At 44.8% G+C, this 19,757-nt stretch overlaps 1 protein-coding gene across 1 annotated transcript in view; it reads left to right on the top strand.

The window, feature by feature from the left end:
* Positions 1-3,232: 3,232 nt before the first annotated feature.
* Positions 3,233-19,757, top strand: part of atxn7l2a (ataxin 7-like 2a) — a 17,860-nt gene continuing 1,335 nt past the window's right edge. The window contains exons 1-9 of the mRNA XM_069142393.1: positions 3,233-3,391; positions 4,510-4,578; positions 5,413-5,752; positions 6,310-6,560; positions 8,627-8,709; positions 12,663-12,874; positions 14,019-14,196; positions 14,379-14,500; positions 16,837-17,794. Coding sequence (XP_068998494.1) covers positions 3,262-3,391; positions 4,510-4,578; positions 5,413-5,752; positions 6,310-6,560; positions 8,627-8,709; positions 12,663-12,874; positions 14,019-14,196; positions 14,379-14,500; positions 16,837-17,794 — 2,343 coding nt within the window. The 5' untranslated portion in view covers positions 3,233-3,261. The remainder of the gene's footprint in view (positions 3,392-4,509; positions 4,579-5,412; positions 5,753-6,309; positions 6,561-8,626; positions 8,710-12,662; positions 12,875-14,018; positions 14,197-14,378; positions 14,501-16,836; positions 17,795-19,757) is intronic.

The following is a 19,757-nucleotide window of genomic DNA, read 5'->3' as shown; positions in this document are numbered from 1 at the left end:
GTTTTTGCACATTACACATATAAAGTGGTGTTGATGTTTTTTTTTTTCCAACAGCTTGTGTAAATGCTGCGTTTTCAAAGATAAGCCTGAATGTGTCTGCTTGGATTGACAAAACAGGAAAGACTCCAAGATCTTTTCTGTGGAGTACTGTGAGGAAAGTAAGGTTATAAATTGGTTTTAGTTTATCAGTAAACTTCATTCAAAAAGCGGCAAAGAGAAACATCCCAAATCCGATCAGTGTTGACTGTGAGCACTTTTTGCCTTTCAGACAGCAGAACTTCTCCTTGGCACACTTTCATACAGGAAGGCAGGCTGTTCAGCATCTTGGAGAACTGGCAACCGCTCTTTCTGTCACTTCATGTCATCTAGACTGACTCCATGATGCAGAGATCAGGCCTGCGTGGGGGGCCTCACCATCTGTTGCAGCCTTCTTATAGTTCTTTAGGACACCTCCCTGGTGATGCAGAGCTTTTTTCAGTTTGATTTAAAATGCTTCATTTTCCTGTGAAACGTCAATTTATGGCAGCTACAAACAAACACCACAGATGCACGTTAAAAGTCGAATTCATCACAAGACAAACTGCGCGTTTGTTCAAAGTTCTCATGGTTTTTGGAAGAACGTGAAACTTGTCTCAGTTTGATTTACACGCAGCCGATCTAAAACCCATTCCAGATGCATCAGCTTGTAGCAGTCACTGCACATGTCTCTCGGGTTGTTGATAATCCTGTACATGTTTTGGATAAACTGCTATGGATCTGAGTTTTACCAAAATGTCTAGAGATAAGTTTAACAACACCTTTTGATCACTTCTTGTCCAACAACCAAGAATCGAAAAATCTAAAGTGCCTGAAATGTTTCCACAGTGCTGTTTACTACCACGTATGAAAAGCAGAACAGATTCAGAATTTGTCTGATTGCAGACTTTTAAAAAAAGAAATTCAGTCTCTGTCCTCCGATCGATCGAATCAGGCAGTATGTTTGCCAAAGTATACATTGTCCATCAACACGGGTAAGCACCATAACCAGACCCACTGTAGTTCCAGCCGGATGTTTCAGCCTGCTGTGTTTAGAGGTATGTTGATCCACCCGTCTGTCGCGTTGTTACCCAATAATATTGTTTAAGAATGTCTTGAGGGAATGTCTTTAAACTCGGCAAAAATATTCACTTGATAACAAAGGTGAACTGATTAGATTTTGGGAGTTAAAGATCATGGTCACTGCCCCCTAACATCAACGCATGGTTGTGAGGACCATATCTGGGGAAGGCCTTCAGAGAATATCTTCAAATTTGACACAAACATTCACTTAATTGGGCTCAACAAATAAATGATTACATTTGAATGGTCAGAGGTTACAGTCACTTTGACCTTACGTCTGTCCCATTCTTGTAAATGTGATATCTAAAGAATCCCTCGAGGGAATTTAAAAAAAAAAATGTGTCACTGACATTCAGTTGGATTCAAGGATGAACTGATTATAATTTGGTGGTCAAAGGTAACTCCTCACAAAACATGTTTTTGACAAAACTCAATAATTTATATCTTAATTATTACCATATTTCATCCAAATATCTGATGGGATGAAATTATTATTATTCTTTTCTGTCCATTATTCAATACCATAGCTGAGGAGCGGAAGGGGAGATTGTGACCATATTTTACCAGACTGCACATCACCTTCTGGACTATAAAAAAAAGGATAAAAGGCATAATGTACTGTAAACTTAGAATCAAAGTTTTATACTGTTGCTAGTCCTAAAACTATGTAAATGATGTACGTGATACTAAAAGATAGCATTTTAGTGTTTTTAGTGAACATCATCTACGGGTTGACAAAGACACAGTTACACGTCTTTACAGCGAACTGTTGTCGTTTCCTTGCGGCTCTGATTAGCTTAACCACTTACAGGGATTAGGATCAAGGAAGCTGATCGCGTGTGGGCCTGTGACTTCTGATCACCACGTTAAAACAGTGGGGCTGTCTGCTCTGTGTTGCACTATTGTCCACAAGACACAACATTTTGTTTCCCTGTATGCCAAAACTTGAAATGAGACCAACAGCCGGGGCCTCAGGTTGATGCAGCTATATGCCGACAGTATGGTATATTTGTGGTTGGGAATGGTAGCATTTGGAAGAAAGTGTATAACTTTTATACAAGTGATCTGTGGTCATGTTTATTTTTGAGACTGTAGTTGGTGACAGTATTTTGCACAGTACACATAGTGAAGAGGTATTCCTACTGTTGCATCTGCCCATTTCAACAGAGAGGAAGAGAAATCGGAAATCTTCTGGAGGCTTAGCTTCAATTCCAAAGACTGGATTACCAACAGGGGAAAGAAAAGCAGGCAACTTACAGCTCGTCCTCTCTTTACAGACAGATAGCAGATCATGTCACTGAGCATCTTTTACTACTGTAGTTAGCGTTTATTGCATGTACACACACATTGATATGTGCCTGTCTGTGTGAACCAATTTAATTTATATTGAGCTCATGTGGCGCATACTCCAAAATAAAGCTTTCCAATAAAACCAACTACCTGACACAGTTACCCTGGGGCCATGAAAGACCCGTGGTTGTTTTCACTGTGCAAATTGGATAATAAAGCCACAACATCTAGTTCATGGAGTGTAATGTATGGGTACAACAACATGTACTGCACAGTAGAAGTTGTGAGGGATTCAGGCTCAACAGGAGGCCAACATCAGTTTTCTGGCAAGATTAACTTGCACTATTCTTCTATTTGTTGTCAAGGATGGTGAACCCTGTTAACTAGGGTGGACTTTTAGGTGGAATTTAGTTTAGCCCGAGTGCTTTCTCTTTAAATAAAAATAAAAATCATTTAGGCCTTCGTGTGATGTTTCACCTATGTTGCTGGGTTAGTTCTGTGTATTTCTTCACCCAAAGGACTCGATCATGTGGGTTTAACAGGTAGTCAAGTACAGAAATGAGCTGGTCTTGCCTCACAGGCTATACGCTTAAACGTGTTACATTTCCACTGATGGCCTATCGGTGTATCTTGAAGAAGATGTGTTGTTTTTACTGCTCAGTAATTTGAAGTGCCTCTTCCAAGGATCAGACAATAACATTACTCTTTTTTTTTTTTTTTTTAAAAGTAGTCCGAAAAGGAAGAACAGGACATGCCACACAGAGAGGCAGGGGACTGCTTGCTGTCTGTGTGGGTGTCCCCAGAACGCGCACGCAGGAAGTTCCTATCCTGTCGAGAACGCGAGATATGACGTAAGTTGCTTGCCGCGCAGTGATGATGGCGGTGCGTGAACGCGCAGTAAAAGTAATGGCTGCTCTGGATCGGCGGGTGCCTAGCCTCGATGATTTCGTGGGTCAAAGCTGGACTGCCTGGGCCGACTGGGCCGGTGTGACAGCTTCGGATGGTAAGGAAGCACATCGACGCAAACACCGGCAGCTATTGAGTCATTTAACCAAACCACCGGGGTTTATATTCGTGGAAACGGAGGACAGGGCTAACCATGTTACCCAAACAAAGACCCTGCCGGGTCCTAGTGCTGGGTGGGTAACATGTTGCTCTCTCCCATGTCTCACTGCATCCACTGTCTTCAAGCTAAAAAAAAAATAAAAAATAAAAAACAAAACAAGTGGTGGTTATTTGGACATCACCATCACAGAGTGCGTGTTTACCGCTTGTTGCCATGAAACAGGCTGCCAGCCTTCCCCCCCCCCCCCCACCACCACTGTCGGGGATCAATACAGTCCAAAACCGGCCGGGCAGCGGTGGCACCGGAGCGGAAGGAGGCTCGTGTGGATGGCTGGGCGAGCAACTTCTTGCTGTGCGAAGCTAAGCTAACAAGCGAGCCAGACCAGCCGTAGACGAGGAGGCAGTTAGCGCTAGCGTGCTAATTGGCAGCAGCAGCAGCAGGCGGATTGAGAGTAGACACCGGTGACGGAGGAGGAGTCTGATGCTGCTGCTGCTGCTGCTGCCTCCATGGAAATGCTTGGCCCAGCCTTTGATATTAGCGAGCGTTCCCCGGTGGGCTTTTCGCTTCATCTTAATGCCCCCCCCCCACTCCCAAATCCATTGCCTTGCGTCGCCGCCTCCGTTTTTACTGACGTTAAAATGTCTGTGAACAATAGGAAACCTCAAATGTGTGACTTCTGCCCCGAGACTCTGCTCTTGCCCTTCCCAGCTTTTTTTTTTTTTTTTTAAAGTATGTGCGCTCATTCATTGTCTGGCATCCCTCCCAAGTGCTACTCTGTTCATAACTGCGAAATAAAGTCCTCCCGCCGCACAACGCCACGAGCTACTCATTGTAGTCAACAAACTATGAAAACAGCTGGTCACAAAAACCTGACCAGCAGCTGTGAGTGCAGAAGCAGTTGACCTGCAAATCACAGCTTAAAGGCCTGCTTCTATGCAGAACTTGTGAATTAAGGTTACACTTTGGCTCGCTGATGATCGTGTCATACAACTTTTGGAAAACATCAGACCTCACCCGGGGGCTTCTTGAACATGCTGTGATATGTGATGTTTCAGGGCCCGATGTGGACGACTGCAGCAAGAATGGCAAAAAGGCTGCAGAGGCCATGTCACTCAGTAAAGAGGGTAAGTCTGCACACTGAAATCTGCAAGACATCGTCAAGGCTGTCGTTGTCGGGGATCTCTAAAGACAAGAAAGCATGACCAAACAATCATACCCGTGTGTGTGTGTGTGTGTGCGCGCGCGCTTGTATTTCTGTCCACATGCATTGAGCATGCAAGTCTCCTGCTTTGGCCAGAGACAGGGATGAAATAGAGCTCCTGGTTTGGAGAGACCTGGGCAAGTATTAGTGTTGGATAGTGTTGCGCTTAGACACCTTCTGGCACCGAGCCTGTCTGTCTGGAGCAGAAACTGTTCAACAAGACGCTCCTGTGTGTCTGTGTGAGTACGACAGGATAACGCAAAAGGAGCGCCTTGACAGTACATGTGTGGAAGTTTGTTCACCTTCTGAAAAATGAGCAGGGATCAGTTCACATCGACATGGGGATTTGTTTTGGAAGTAACCTTAACATTCATGAGATGGTAGAACAGGCAGCTCTTTCAACATTGGTGTGTGAGTGTGTTTGAATGGTTGGAATAGGTGGCAAAAAAAAACCCGAGTGCTTTGTAAACCTCTAAGGTAAAAAGGTACCATTATAAGTGCAGACCGTTTCCCATTTGGTAGGCTGACCCATGCTAGGGACACTCTGGGCTCCTAAATGGAATTTAAACTGTATTTCCCACGCAGTTGTCCAGCCCTGACAGCTCTTCAAGTGAGAGGATCTACCATTTTTTCCATAATGCCGTATCATCCCTTCCCGCTCCCTCAAAGGGACATAACCATGTTCCTCCTCGGCAGCCTGATGTGTGTCCATTGTATTTTCTCACCTCTCCACTCCTCCTCTCCACGCTCGTTCCAGACATGTCCATTTTTGGCCTCTACCCCGGCCACGATGACTTCTACCTGGTGGTTTGCAGCCATTGTGGCCAAGTAGTGAAGCCGCAGGCGTTCGAAAAGCACTGCGAGAGGAGACACGGACCGCTGGCCAAGCTGTACGCCAGACTGCGCTCTCCCACTCCTGCACCTCAGCCCCAGCAGAGGCCCCACCACGGCCACTCTCCTTCTCATGGGACCAACGCTGCTTCCGCTTCATCGTGGGACGGTCGAGGCCAAGGGGCCGGGCAGCAACGGGCGGCCCCGCCGTCGCCTTCCACCCCACCCCAGTACAGACACTCCAAGAACACCAAGGATGGAGTACGGTAAGAACAGAGTGGGGCAAGTTGGGGAGTCGTGGAATAAAATGTTAAGAATAAAGGTCAGAGCTGGGTTGAATTAAAGTACTAGTTTTAAGATTTTGGAAAATACACATATTCGTTTTAACAACAGTTAGATGAGATGATTGGTGCCACTCTCACATCTGTTTGGTGAACAGACAGCTTGGTAGCTCTGCTTTGCTACAGACCAGAAACAGCGGTTCAGAAGCTACAATATCTGCAGACGAGCATCTCTAAAGCTCACTGATTGACTCCTGATATGTTGTTGGTTATGTTCATTCAAGATTGAAATACGCACTGACACGTTGCTGTTTTACATATGATTGTGTGCTGGGCTTCTTCTCCTGGGCTGTGTTGTTGCTTCAGGGAGGAAATTAGGCTTATTTCAGTTTGTAAAGAATGAACCGTTGGAAGACATATTTAAATAAATGTCAAACATTTATTGAAAGATTTTTTTTTTTTTTTTTTTTTTTTTTAGCTTGGCAGATATTCAGATGTGTTACAAAGTTAACTTCAGCCTGGTGCTTCTTCTCCCATCCCAGACATTCCCCACTGGAGAAGTCCTCCCACAGCAGCCACACGGAGTCATCAGTATTCAAGCAGCCGCCACCTTTGGAGCCTCCGATGAGCTCTCCGCCTCCATCACTCAGAGATCCGCCCTGGCCTCATGGAGGTACTCCGCCTGGTCGGCCTTCACCCAGTGACAGGCACCCTACACAGAGGAAGGACTCCCCTCAGCACTCTGCGGTGCCAGGCCACCGGATCCCCAGACCCTATAACAAAGTGGCCTCCAGTGAGTACAAATGGAGAGATGTGGATAATTCAAAAAGAACAATAGGTGGGGATAAAAACTTTTTCATGTCCTACTAAAACATTTCAATCGTTTTTGTCAGTTCCCATATACATCGAAAATTTCGTAACACATTATGTAAATGCTTGAAGATTCAAACGGTATCCTGCTTCATCCACCACAGCTGGCTGAAAAGCTCTGAGACACCTTCACTGCTCCTTGGAGTCACTTGCAGTTTATTCGTGTACTAGTCTGTTCCGATAGGACGTTTTACAAACTTGGCTCAGATAGTTGCTGATGGTTGCGCAGCCTCTACCTGTAACACAGGGATGCATATCACCGTTTTTATGAAGGCTCCATACAGAAGGACAAGTTAAGGTCTTTTTGTCCTTCACAGTAATGCTGTACTGTCCATCCAGCATAGCAGGTGCACTAGGGAAGAGTTTTAGTCACACTCGACAGATTTTTGTGACAATAATGGTTCCTCTTCCAGTCCTGCATATCACGTGGCCTGTCCTACAGATCATGTATACCAACTAAATATCCATGGTCTTTGTTTTTAGAGCCAAACTGGAAGTCGAGAAGAGGATGTTGCAATTACATACAATATCAAAAGAACATAGAAAAATATGTGCCAGATTCACTTTGAACCCCCGACATAGAAAGTACTTAACTGTGCCAGAGGTTGTCTATTTTCAGATAATGTGTAGCAGTGACTTTCTAATGACACCTGGAAGTCTACTGGTTTCAACTGTTAACTGAACTGTCTTGCGTCATTGTGTGGCCCACTGTTCCCCGGCTCAGTGTAAGAACCGCAACACGTCTTAAGACTGAGGAGCAAAACGCTCCTCCTGTTCTTCTGATGCTGCATTGGCTGGGCATGTTGAGACAATGAAAGGCTAATTTGAGTATCCTCTGAATTGGAAAGATTATCATGAGGCAAACACTGCAGAATAGTGCTAAATACCGTGAGGCACGGTTTTCCTGCCCTCGAAGGCAATCACAGGGGAAATATGCTGGTCATGTTTTAAAGGTGAAATGCATGTATTTGCCATTTTACTTTGCTTGTACTTTGTTTTGGGGGCCGTGCTAATGAACCCAGCGTTATACGGTGTCTGCTCAGACTGAGTGGGGAGAATTCGTTTGGTAGCACAGCTTCAGTCTTCTATGAGGGCCTCTGTAGGATGCATTCAGGCACACCGTTGCTGCGTAGTCGTTTGACCTGCACAGCCAGATACAGTCATTGTACTTCTGTGAATAGAATTGAAGTTTCTGGCCGAGTTCCAAATGAAATACTTCCCTCAGTACACTAACAAAAAGTGGTCTTACGTGGTAGAACTCTTACTTGTAGAGTACTGAAACTTCAGTGTTGTCTCAAACCGCACACTGCCGTTCTGTGCGCGCCGGAAATAACCGTAGCATTTGAATGCATCACCCGCCAACATATTTAAATTTTTTTCACCCAGGAACTGTGTTTTCATGCCCTCTGGTTCACATGTTCAATAAACACATAGATAGCTTCAATCCAACAGCAGTATGATGGTATTTAGGGAAAAGTAAACACTTTTGTGAGGTGTTCTGCAACAGCTGCAGCTTCCTTAGACATCCTAGTTTGAACACTTTTGAAGTTGGTAGTCCCTTCTTTTCTGCTATGCAGCGGCTGTTGAGTGTGAAAAGTGTCCAGCATTTCATACAAATTTTTTGGGCCATTTTAAGTGCATCATATAAGTATTTGTATTTATCAGTACACAGCATCTTACTTGAATCTCCGAAGATGTTTTAGGTTGCGTTTCTGAAACACGTACTGTCTCGCTGTCAGTGTAAACATCTGTATTGATCATGTAATCTGTCAGACGTGTGAGGTGAAAAACACCTGCTGTTTAGACACCAGTCAAAAACACAATAGCGTCAGTTTGTAGAACATATTCTTGTAAAAAGTGACAAATGTGAATGTCTGTTTGTTTTTGTTTTTTATAATTATTGACAGCACTGTGTGTTATGGAGGTGTGGACATGTTGTTGGTTCGGTGTGGGATTTTTGGAGCTAAAATGGTCTCTCTGTCTCCTTAGAGAGGGAGTGTGACTTGGACAAACACTGTGGCGTCCTTGACCCCGACAGGAAGAAGGTCTGCACTCGCCTCCTGACATGCAATGTAAGCCACACACACGCTAAGCTCCACCACACTGATGCTCTCCTTCTCATGTCTGTGCAGTTTTTCTTTCTTTCTTGTTTCACTTTTTCAGTTTAGCTTTAGTTCAGTGGAAGGTTAAGAGGCGTTGAGCATCTGGTCATGTCCCCTTTTGCATTTGACCCAGTTAGAAGACGTGAGAGCAGCAAAGTAGTCTGTGAGTTTGTGGTCTCTCGTTTCTCAGACAACAGCCAAGAAGTCAGATATTATCATTGGCTTTGAGTCTTTATCAGACTGCAAATTCTTTTTTTTTTTTAAATGCATCAAGTTCAGATTGTTTTTTTCCTAACTGCAGTTATGGTTGTGTGTCAGTCCCACACTTTCATTGATTAGGAATCACAATTTGGAATTGTTTTTTGATTCCTTACGAGTTTTATGGTACTTGATCAAATTGAGGACTGAGGCCCAATCTCATTTCCCATCCCGTGGCTTTACCCCTCGTTTCGGAGGGCCCTCGACTGGGTAGTTGCCCTTCAGATTGAAGCTAGAAGGAGTAGAGTTTAAAATCCCAAACTGAGGAAATGGGACCGCACTCGTTGTGTCAACATTATTAGATTTATGGAAATCTGCAGTGTGATGACTAAATATTATATCTCAGAGAATCAGCTATTAACGCTCCCAAACAAGACTTCTTTTAATCAATGTTTGAACCAGAAATCGCTTTATCATCACAAAGCGGCACTTTGAGATTACAAAAATACTTTTGAAGAAAAATCGATTTATTTATTTTGTGGACCATTTGTCATGTTGTGTTGCTTCAGTTTGGAAAGCATTCTTCTGCCACACTGTTTGAAGCCTTGAGATGCATGACTATGCTGATGATATAATTTCAGTCTATACGTGGTGTTCTCACTCATATTTGCCTGTAATGACTCGAGTACAAATCCGTGCTCAGCGTGTATCTAACATACTAACATATGACAGTGAAGACCAAAATAAAGATAAATATGTTGCTGAATCTCGAGTGTCCAGATCTGCTTCAGCGTGCTTTGTCACAGCTTTTCAAAGTGTGTGGGCCTCTGCTGCAGGGATGAACCGCAGTTTTCCAAAAGATATTCCCCGTACTGGTGTTTGGATGACTGCGGCGGACACGCCAAACTCTCCCATTGGTTCTTTTCATGGTCATCTCCTGTATGGAGGTATTTTGGTTCGTTATGGGTTTTCACTCCTTCGGGTTCCTCCTTTCATTTGTTATCCTCCCGTAGTACTTGGTAGACCGCAGTGCTCACCAAATGGCATTTGAACAACCTCTGATCATTTTATAGCTCGGACTGGTAGCGTGTCAGCCAGATGTTTGCACATTAACACTGAATAGGTGTGTAACAAATTCCATTCGCAATCACAGTTGATCTGGTTTCGTAGAGTTATGAAATCTGACATAAAACAAAAGCCGACGTTTTAAATCATGTAGATGATAGAACAGTTTGAGTCAGTGTCTTGATTAATGAGCTGTACCTTCCTGTCTGCATTGTCCTGCTGTACGTGTGTGACGGTGTGTTTAAAAGTAGCAGTAAAATCAGGTGACCTGTTGTTTACAGCTGAGTGACTCACTGGATCTTCGTGTACCCGTTTCCTCATAAAGCCGTGTGATCTTATTGTTAGAATATCTTGCAAAGCTTCAGATTATTTCCCTGAAATGTATCAAATATCAAGCTAGGGGAGCTTTCAGTCCCACATTTAATGTAAAGTCGCCATTAAAAGAGCAAAGTGGGGGTGGGGAATTGGGGGGGGCGGGGGAACACACGACCAGCGATGACTCTGTGAGATGAGAATAGACGTTTTCAAATGAGAGTGCCGTCACAGCTGATCAGCACTGAGTGATACTGAGCGGTGAAAATGGCTCCGACCACAGGAAGAGTCCTTATATGGTGGCTGGTGTGTGTAAAGGAGGAAGTGAGTGTGAGAGGCCACATCCAGCCGGGGAAAGACAGGATGACCTGATTAACAGGAAACGACAGGAGTGGACGAGAAAGCCACGCTGGAACACAGCCTGCATCTGATACCTGCGCTCCGTAGGAGGCTGTGCTTTCTCCTCCACCTGCTGCTCAAAATGCAATATGTCATGGAGTTATCGCAACGGCTCATTCAGCAGTGTTTACAAGTGTGCCGTTTAAACGATGGCGATGTATAATCCCAGTGATAACTTCCATGGAGCTGTTCAAAATTCAAGGTTTGTCATTTAAACTAGAGCCCGGCTGATGCTGGATTTTTGGGACCAATTCTGATATTCAGGAGTACGCAATATATCAGACAATATTCTTCACATATTTACATACAGTATAAATAAATGCAAGTTTTTTTTTTACAATGATGCCTCATGAAGTAATCAAACACTTTTGATCTTTGACAAAAATATGTAATGAAGGCAGGATATAATGTTTATTTTCCACGCTGACGTCGGTGCACTGAAACAGAAAACTTTACTGGGGATTGAAGAAGTATGAATAACTAAGAAAATAACCACTTATAGAACCATATTCATTCCAAGCATCTTTTTCCGCATTAGGTTCTATAAAAATATTTGTATTATATCGGTCAACTTGCACTCAAATACCATTATGTCTGTGAGGCAGATGTATTGGTTGGACTCTACTTTAAACAAATTAAACTTCAGCCGGTCAGAAGAGCTTTATGTTTCCTCTGCTTTTGGCTTCGTGAACGTTAAACCTCCAGTGTGGAACATTTGTCTCCCCCTTCAGCCAGTGAGAGTAATTATAAAAATGAGCTCCGTTGCTGATGTTGCAGCTGTAAAATGATAGATAACTTGAATTAGAGATATCACAACCTCCACAAGAGAATTTGATCCATTCTGTCTGAAAACATTTGGAAAGTCTAGAAGAAGCAGCATCATCGGATTATTTTGTCCCCGTTTAAACTAGCATTGGGCCGAACCGGAATGTAGCCAGCTTGGCGAGTCTTTACATAGATCGGTGGCACGTCTGCTAACACGCCGAGCTGTGACTCGGGATGCACCGGCCAACGTTCAGTCCTGATACGATAACCTGGTATTTGGGTACCGGCTCATACTCCAGCACTGGTCTGACAACAGGGTTTAGTTAATAAGTTGAATGCGTCACTGTGTGGAATAGGCTGGGAGCATTTCTAATCAGGTTTCACTTCTCAGTGTAAAATATCTACAAACAGCTGACACTTAGTGTTTTTTGTTAGCTCCCTCCTCCTTCCTTCGACCGGGTCCATCATCACGTTACTGATACACGACGTAGTACGTGCATGTAGATGGATACATTTCAATTAAATTAAATAGATTGAGCTTATTGTCACAGATACACCATCCAGCTCGTTGAGTGAATAATTAGTATTAGATTGGCGCATCCCAGGCTGTGACCTGCAAGTGAACTATGCGACCACCTGTACATGATTTAGTTTTTGGAGCCTCAGCTGAAATCTTGAATTAAAACCGTACACCACAAAAACACCTTTGAATGATTATGAGGGCTGAGCAGCATTTCCTTTCGTTGTGAAGAGCCTTGGTCATATTGGTTGAGGCTGCCATTATATCATTGGTGCCTCCATTGTTTCCACTGCAAAAATGTACCTTGTAACCATGGCAACCACAGAAACACATAGGGGAAAACAATACAGTGGTTCCCTGAGTGGCGTTCCCTTGCTTCATTAAATACATTTCCGATATTTTAAGCTAGGTGTTGCGATAAGCGCATGTGGAACCTGTGCCTTGTTCTGTTGCCAACCAACCGCAGGCCATCAGCATTTCTGGGCAGCAGTTGTTCTGGTAGCTGCTCATCATCGGAAAGAAAACTTTGTACCTTAAGCTGGTCAGGGCTTATTATCTTGTGCTTAAAGGCAGCCTTCTCCTTTGGCAGGCCAATCACATAACCCTGTTTAGATACACAAACACTCACAAGATCAAAATTAAATATTGATGGACTTGTCCTCAGATTCACTCCATCCACCAGCGGAGGAAGGTGGTGGGCCGCAGCAAGAACTTTGACCAGCTAGTGGCGGAACTCAAGACCAAGGTTCGGGAGAAAGGGGCCCAAACCCTGGAGGGAGGCTCCTCCACCGGCCGGTCCCCCAGCCCTGAGGCCCCCAGGGAGCAAGCTGGTGCTCCACACTGCAGGAGACCTCTGGCCAGCCTCCCTGCTTTCAGGTTGTGAGCTGTACTAAAGCTAATGATGCATACATGAGTGTGGCTGCCAGTCAAATTATAAGATTCGGGTCAAACTAAGATAACCAAACAGTGTTTGTTTAAGCTTGTTAATCACAACTCACTATTAACTTAACCAGCATGCTCGTGTCAAACATCCCAGTGGTGGATGAGACACCGTGGGCAAAGATGATGGAAAGATCTCTTTTCTGCATGTTTCTGCTTTTTGTCATGATAGTGATGTATAATGTCAAATTTCTGTGGTGCCGTTCCTCTAGCAGTGCTGCCGCACAGATGTTTTAAGCATGAAGGGGAAACACTGCCACACTGATCAGACAGAATTTGGCCTACAGCAGGAAACCAAGGTCTTTCACTTAGGAGTAGGCCGGCTGACACATTTCAATGTGGACTACTGCTTTCGGTAGAAGTGTTTCTTGCCGATCCAGTCAACAAGTGCTCATCCCACACTTGGCTGATTGGCTGCATCGTCAAACAAGTCAGTATTCACAGACAGCAGCCTGCAGTTACAGTCTCTGAACCATAAAATGTTAAAGAATTACACAACGGAGCCACCAAATATAGAGTAGCTACTTTGACCGTCAGCTCTCGGTGGCTTTTGCACACTCCCCCCGTTACCATCCTGAACTGTCCCCGTTCTTCTCTCTACCTCATATTGTGGGGTAAGTTAAGTGTCACTACTATTGAATTAACAATGTCTTTAGTTGTCTCTCTGAAAAAGCTCAGTTCCACCGAGTAGAGACCTCTGTTCGCTAAAAGTGGGCACTCCAGGTGGAAAGGGTGGTGGTAGACGCAGGCTGGCTGGCTTATCCTTTTTCAAAATGACCACCAAATCATGTAAAACCTCCGACGCGGTTTGGGTCAGTATACCAATACCTGGTCGAAGCCGATTCATTTCACTGTGGATGGGACTAATTACAAACCCTTGCAGCCACAAAACAAAGTAGCATGTTGGAGTCTTATGGTGCACGCCCATTCTGACTTGGAAACGAAGCAGACGTTTTCCACGTTCATCAGACCAACCCACAAGCAGCTCTGACTAATGTTGACTAATGTCGAGGGTCTAACTGGGTCTTGCCCCTGCATGTTCATGTGTAGTTGAAACTAACTCGCTGCCTTTGGTTTCCAGTCGATCTACTGTGCCAGAAAGCACCTCAGAGGAGGAGAAGCAGCGGCAGGATGAGGCTAGTTTCCAAACCCCCTCACCTCTCGTCCACGGACGAATCTCCAGTGAAGAAAGTGAGGCAGAAGGACCTGAGGAGCCCGCTGAGTTCCCATCTTCCACTGCACATCCCAGACCAGTTGCGGTGAGCAGTTTTTTTTTTTTTTACTGAAGTTTAGCAGAGTAGAAAAAAAAGCAACAGGCCAAAAACAACAACTGGTTTTCTTGTGACAGAAAGTCACCAGGCTGGCTTTCAGGATATTTGGGCCTCAGGATTTGTTAACTGCTAAATGTGCCAGTGGTTTTGAGCAAGTCTTCTCTCCATAGGTGTGTTCATTTGGAAGCCATGTGTTGGGTCATGGCATCTACACGTTTGACAGGAGACTCCACCACCTGAGGTCGGCTCTCAGCAGCATGCTGGAGCAGCACATCAGCGCCCATCTTTGGAAGTAAGAAACCCGAGTTCACGTTGCTGCATGGCTTTGCGCCGCTTATATGGTGCTGATACTTAAGGTTTTTTTGTAAGAAAAAAAAAAAAAAAACGGGCTCTCTTTTTGTAAATTCTTTTGTACGTTTCCTTCCAACTAAAAATAAGTATCAGTATCACCTTCAAACCCTTTTGAAAACATCCAATCTTTATGTTTAGCTCAAACCTGTTAATCATTTGCGTGTTGCTCAGGGGCTTTTAATGGTTTTCAATGTCATCAAATCGGAGAATTGTGTTTTAATAATACATTTGTTTTAAATATCATGATTTAAATCAGGAAATACAGTACTTAGTCAAAGAAGAAGTTAACATGAGAGTATAGCATCCCATGCTCAATCGTTACAATACTTTTAATCTGGTATGTTATGATGTACTATGACATAGATTTATCTATGGATTTTTTTTTTATTATTAAATAAAAAACAGACATGTAAGCATAGCATGTTAAAGTGAAAACACTAATTTCCCAGATGTGAGCAAACAACACACAAGGCTTTATAATATAAAACTAAGTCATAAAATCCTGAAATCAAATATTGCAATAACACATTATCACACAAACACTCAAGATATTTGCATGAAAACACACCTGTCCTGGTATTTTAGCTACGCTGTCATTCTATCCTCCTAAATACATCACTGCCAACATGGGGTTTGGGATGCATTAATAAATACAAATGATTATTTGGCATCACCTGCAGGTTTTTCCTGAATTAAGTTGTCACTGCTATACTAAACAAACAGGCAAAATCAAAATGACACTATCGATGATGATACAAGAAGTTTCTCAGTAGAAAGGTCAAAAGCCTGGTTCTGCCGAACAGGACCTTCATTTTGCTATTTTAGCAACCAAGAGCAACTGTTGTATTCCTAAGTAGAAGGGCCCTCAGTGAGCGCAGTCTTCTGCCAGGCTCATCATTTCTTCTATAATATAATAATCAGCAACCACTATATAGAGTATGTCTGGATATTCTTACAGTATGCTGGTTCTGATTCTCCCCTATGAAACTTCCTTTCCTGAGTGATCCACAGTATTGTACCCGCCATTGGAAATACCAGAATAAATCACAGTGGACCACTACATCGGAGGCCCGTTGGACCATCAGAAATCTGTCTGTCCCTTTAACAGCTGTCACTGTGTGCCTGTTATTCAGAGTGCACATCAGAGTGTGTTGCAGGTGGTCCGGTCCCAGTGGATAATTCCAGGGCTGAATCTTTTGTTCCTAGTACATCTCTGGTGCTCCATAACAGCTGCTTGCAGTAGTAAGTTTGAGCGAGTACATGCGCATCCCCGAGGATTGCTGGTACCCTTGAATGTAGATTGTGATATTATATTTGTAGAGGTGCATTTGTTTTATCACTGTTGAATTTTCCTGATATCTACTGATTTTAACATGTATGGCCTTTAGTCAGACAGTGCCCTGTCTGTAAGTCCAAACCGCCTTGGCAGCTGGGGAGTGGGACTCGGAGGGTGGACGGTTGGGGACGGGATTTACTGCTAGAGGAAAGCGTGTTCATGTGGGAGAGGCGAGGGAACGGGGGCTTTGGAGGAGGAAGATGAGTAGGAGGCAGTAGAAGGTGGGCGGCCCCGGTCCTGGAGGATGATGCGGTTCCTTCCTGGGACGGGGCCTCGCGCTTTCGGAGGACGGCAGCCGCAGCGGCCTCCTCTCGCCGCTTCAGCATCTGCTTGCTGGGACGCCCCACTGGATTCTTGGTTTGCCTAGAACCCACCTGACGCCCCACTGGATTCTTGGTTCGCCCATTCAAGTTCAATACATTAGTATTGAACTTGAATGGCTATTTGACCCTCTTTGTTCTTGACAACTTCTTGGTCCCAAACAGGACAGACTTGGTTTTACTTGGACATGCTGAAAGATTTTTGACTATGGTCCACATTCACAGATCCCACTAATATGCCACTGTCAACATCAGCAACAAGCGCTTTCAATTTACAGCAGCTGGCATATGTATGAGGCCCTAAAATAGAGCCTTGTGGCACCCCACATGTAATATCCCTAGACTCTCATTTTGCTACCTCAACAATTGTAGAACACTGTTGGCATGTTAAGCTCAATTTTGTTTAAAAAATATATATAAAATGCTGGATTTCAGAAGCTGCAAGTTAGAAAAAAAAAGTCCTTTGGATAAACCTCAAAATTCGTATTAAAACTCATCAGTAAGTAAAAGGTTGGAATCAACAAGGTAAAACAGACAGTTGAATTATTTATTTATTTTTCTTTTTTTTACTAATCAAAGTATCTGGGATTGATTTAATGGGTTTCTTTTTTCTCCATCCAGGAAAATACCTCAAGCCACATCTCCACCTGCTTCAGCTAAGGCCATCACGTCCTCATCGCCCTCCTCCATAGCCACTACGTCCCCCTCTTCATTACATTCTAAAGTCCGCACAGGAAGTCTTATCAGCTCCTCCCTCAAAACTGCATTGTCCTCGTCCTCTTCCAGTCGTGGCCCAGGGAGACCCCAAACAGCCATACAGTCAGAAAACTCTGGGGGCGGTGGCAGCAGCAGCAGCAGCAGCATCACTGGTGGCCATCTAGTGTCTCCAGGTAAGCCTGCGATGGGGCGTCAGGTGGGTTCTAGGCGAGCCAAGAATCCAGTGGGGCGTCCCAGCAAGCAGATGCTGAAGCTGCGAGAGGAGGCCGCTGCGGCTGCCGTCCTCCGAAAGCGCAAGGCCCCGTCCCAGGAAGGAGAGCACTCAGGCCCCGACAGGAACTGCATCATCCTTCAGGACCGGGGCCGCCCACCTTCTACTGCCTCCTCCTCATCTTCCTCCTCCAAAGCCCCCGTTCCCTCGCCTCTCCCACACGGACAGACCAATGGCACGCTTTCCCCTAGCAGTAAATCCCGTCCCCAACCGTCCCCCTCCGAGTCCCACTCCCCAGCTGCCAAGGCGGTTTGGACTTACAGACGGACACACCCTCCTCTGGGCCATTCATCACCCCCAGACCCTTCCTCCGCCACCAACTCCCACAGCCGGGCCGGCGTGGGGGACTCAGGACTGCACGGGCTGGGCAGCGGGAGGAGCTTTGAGCACCAGGGACTAGTGAAGAAACGCAAGGGGGGTGGCATGGAGGAGCACTCCTCCTCCAAACCCTCAGCGCACCGCCTACCCTCCTCCTCCTCCTCTTCCAGCTCTGCCACCTCCTCCTCTTCGCGCTCTAACTTCTACCCCTGGAAGGACAATAAAGGTGGGGGGCTGGCTGGGGGCGTGGAGAAGAAACTGGGCACACAGAAGGTAGGTTTGGAGGAGAGAAAATCTGCGTACTGAGCAGCACAGAGTGACAGGAAAGATGATTAAAGTTACAATGTGCCGATTTCTCCTCGAGGCCGAGGTGTACGGTTAGTGTCCTTATTCCTAACTTGGTAAATAGTTCCAGCCCAACACTGATTTGTCAGAGGAGAAGAAACGGCCTCTGTAAAGCTTCGAGAACACTGCCAATCAAAACCAAAAACTAAACTAATCTTGATGGTTTTTCTTTTTACTTTCATGATGTGTAGCTGTTGTCTTTACACATCCAACTGAATGCTTTTCATGCACATACACCGACCAGCCACAACATTAAAACCACCTGCATAATATTGTGTAGATTTCCCTCGTGCCACCAAACAGCTCTGACTGGTCGGGCCGTGGACTCCACTAGACCCGTGAAGGTGTCCTGTAGTATCAGTTTGCCAAGATGTTTAGCGGCAGATCCTTTTTAAGTCCTGAAAGCGGCCCCGTGGGGCCTCCATTGATCAGACTTGTTCTTCAATCAAATCCCGCAGATGCTCAATTGGATTTAGATCTGGGGAATTTGGAGGCTGAGTCAACACCTTGAACTCTGTCATGTTCCTCAATCCCTTCCTGAACCGGTTTTTTTCAGTGCAGCACGGAGCGTTTTTTTTCCTGCTGAAAGAGGCCACTGCCATCAGAGAATACCGCTGCCGTGAAGGAGTGCGTGTCAACGTAACATCCACATGAATGTCAGGACCCGAGGTTTCCCAGCAGAACGTCTCCCCAGAGCGTCACACTACCTCTGCTGGCTTGCCTTCATCCCATAGTGCATCTCTTCCCCATCTGAATGATGCTCACGTACTCGGCCGTACGTTTGTTGTGAGAAAGAAATGTAAGGGAAGGTGATTCATCAGATCAGGCCAGCTTCTTCCACTTCCACGGTCGAGCTCGGACACTCGTGTCCGTTGTTGGCCCTTTCAGCAGAGTACACGGATCGGCGATTCAGACCATCTTTCTACATTGGTTGCCCTCGTTCGCCGAATTCTTTTCGAGTTGGATACGCCAGCACATAATTTAGGACCACCTACTTCTTTTGGCACTGCAACCACACTTTTAAGTTTCTGTTTTTGTCAGTGCCCATACATGTAGATAATTTCCTAACGCATTATGTAAATGACTGCAATTTCAGTATCCTGCTTTATCCTTAGCCGCTGGATGAAAAAGCTGCCAGACACCTATACTGTTCTTTGGACTGAACTGACGCTCATTTATACATTAAATTTAGGGACTCTGCTCGAAGGACTGCAATGGTCCTTGTCAAAGTTGCTCTGATCTTTTACGCTTTCCTATTTATTTATTTATTTATTTATTTATTACTGTTTCCAACACATCAACTTTAAGAACTGACTGTCCACTGCCGAGTGTATCCCATCTACTGACGGGTGCCATCAGAACGAGATAATCAGTGTTATTCACTTCACCTGTCAGTGGGTTTAATGTTGTGGCTGATCGATATATGATACACTTTTATGTTATGTTCTCCAAAACATCCTTAAAAAGTCAAGTTCAGGTAAATCAGAGGTGCAGACGTGAACTTAAGGATTATGCAACGAATAAAAGTGATGTTTTGAGGATCAGACAGGTCTTTTCTGGCGCTCGGTATTGGAAGGCGGTACTGACTTTGAGGCTAAAATTAATGGGACACTGGGTCACCAATCTGAGCTGCCTGTAGCTGCTGTACTCTGCAGAGGACCAAGCGTCAGGACCACAGACGCATGCTAACGAGGAAAAAAAAAAAGATGCCCCCAAAAAAATGGTACATTCTAAAAAAAAAAAAAAAAATTGGTCCGTACTCAGAATCGGTGTGTTGGTGGTCTGTGGTGTCTGTAGTCAGGCCGGCATCAGCTCTGCTCCGAGACCAGTCGAACACCAGTCTGCTGCTCAGCATGGAAAAAATGGATGATCCTTAGGTCGGCAAAGCTTC

Source organism: Embiotoca jacksoni, unplaced genomic scaffold (assembly GCF_022577435.1).
Source record: "Embiotoca jacksoni isolate LCO1_2020_lvr unplaced genomic scaffold, fEmbJac1.0.p SCAF_1, whole genome shotgun sequence".
NCBI classification, from domain to species: domain Eukaryota; kingdom Metazoa; phylum Chordata; class Actinopteri; family Embiotocidae; genus Embiotoca; species Embiotoca jacksoni.
Note: the sequence above shows the minus strand (reverse complement) of the source record. Positions and strands in the feature narration are given on the sequence as shown.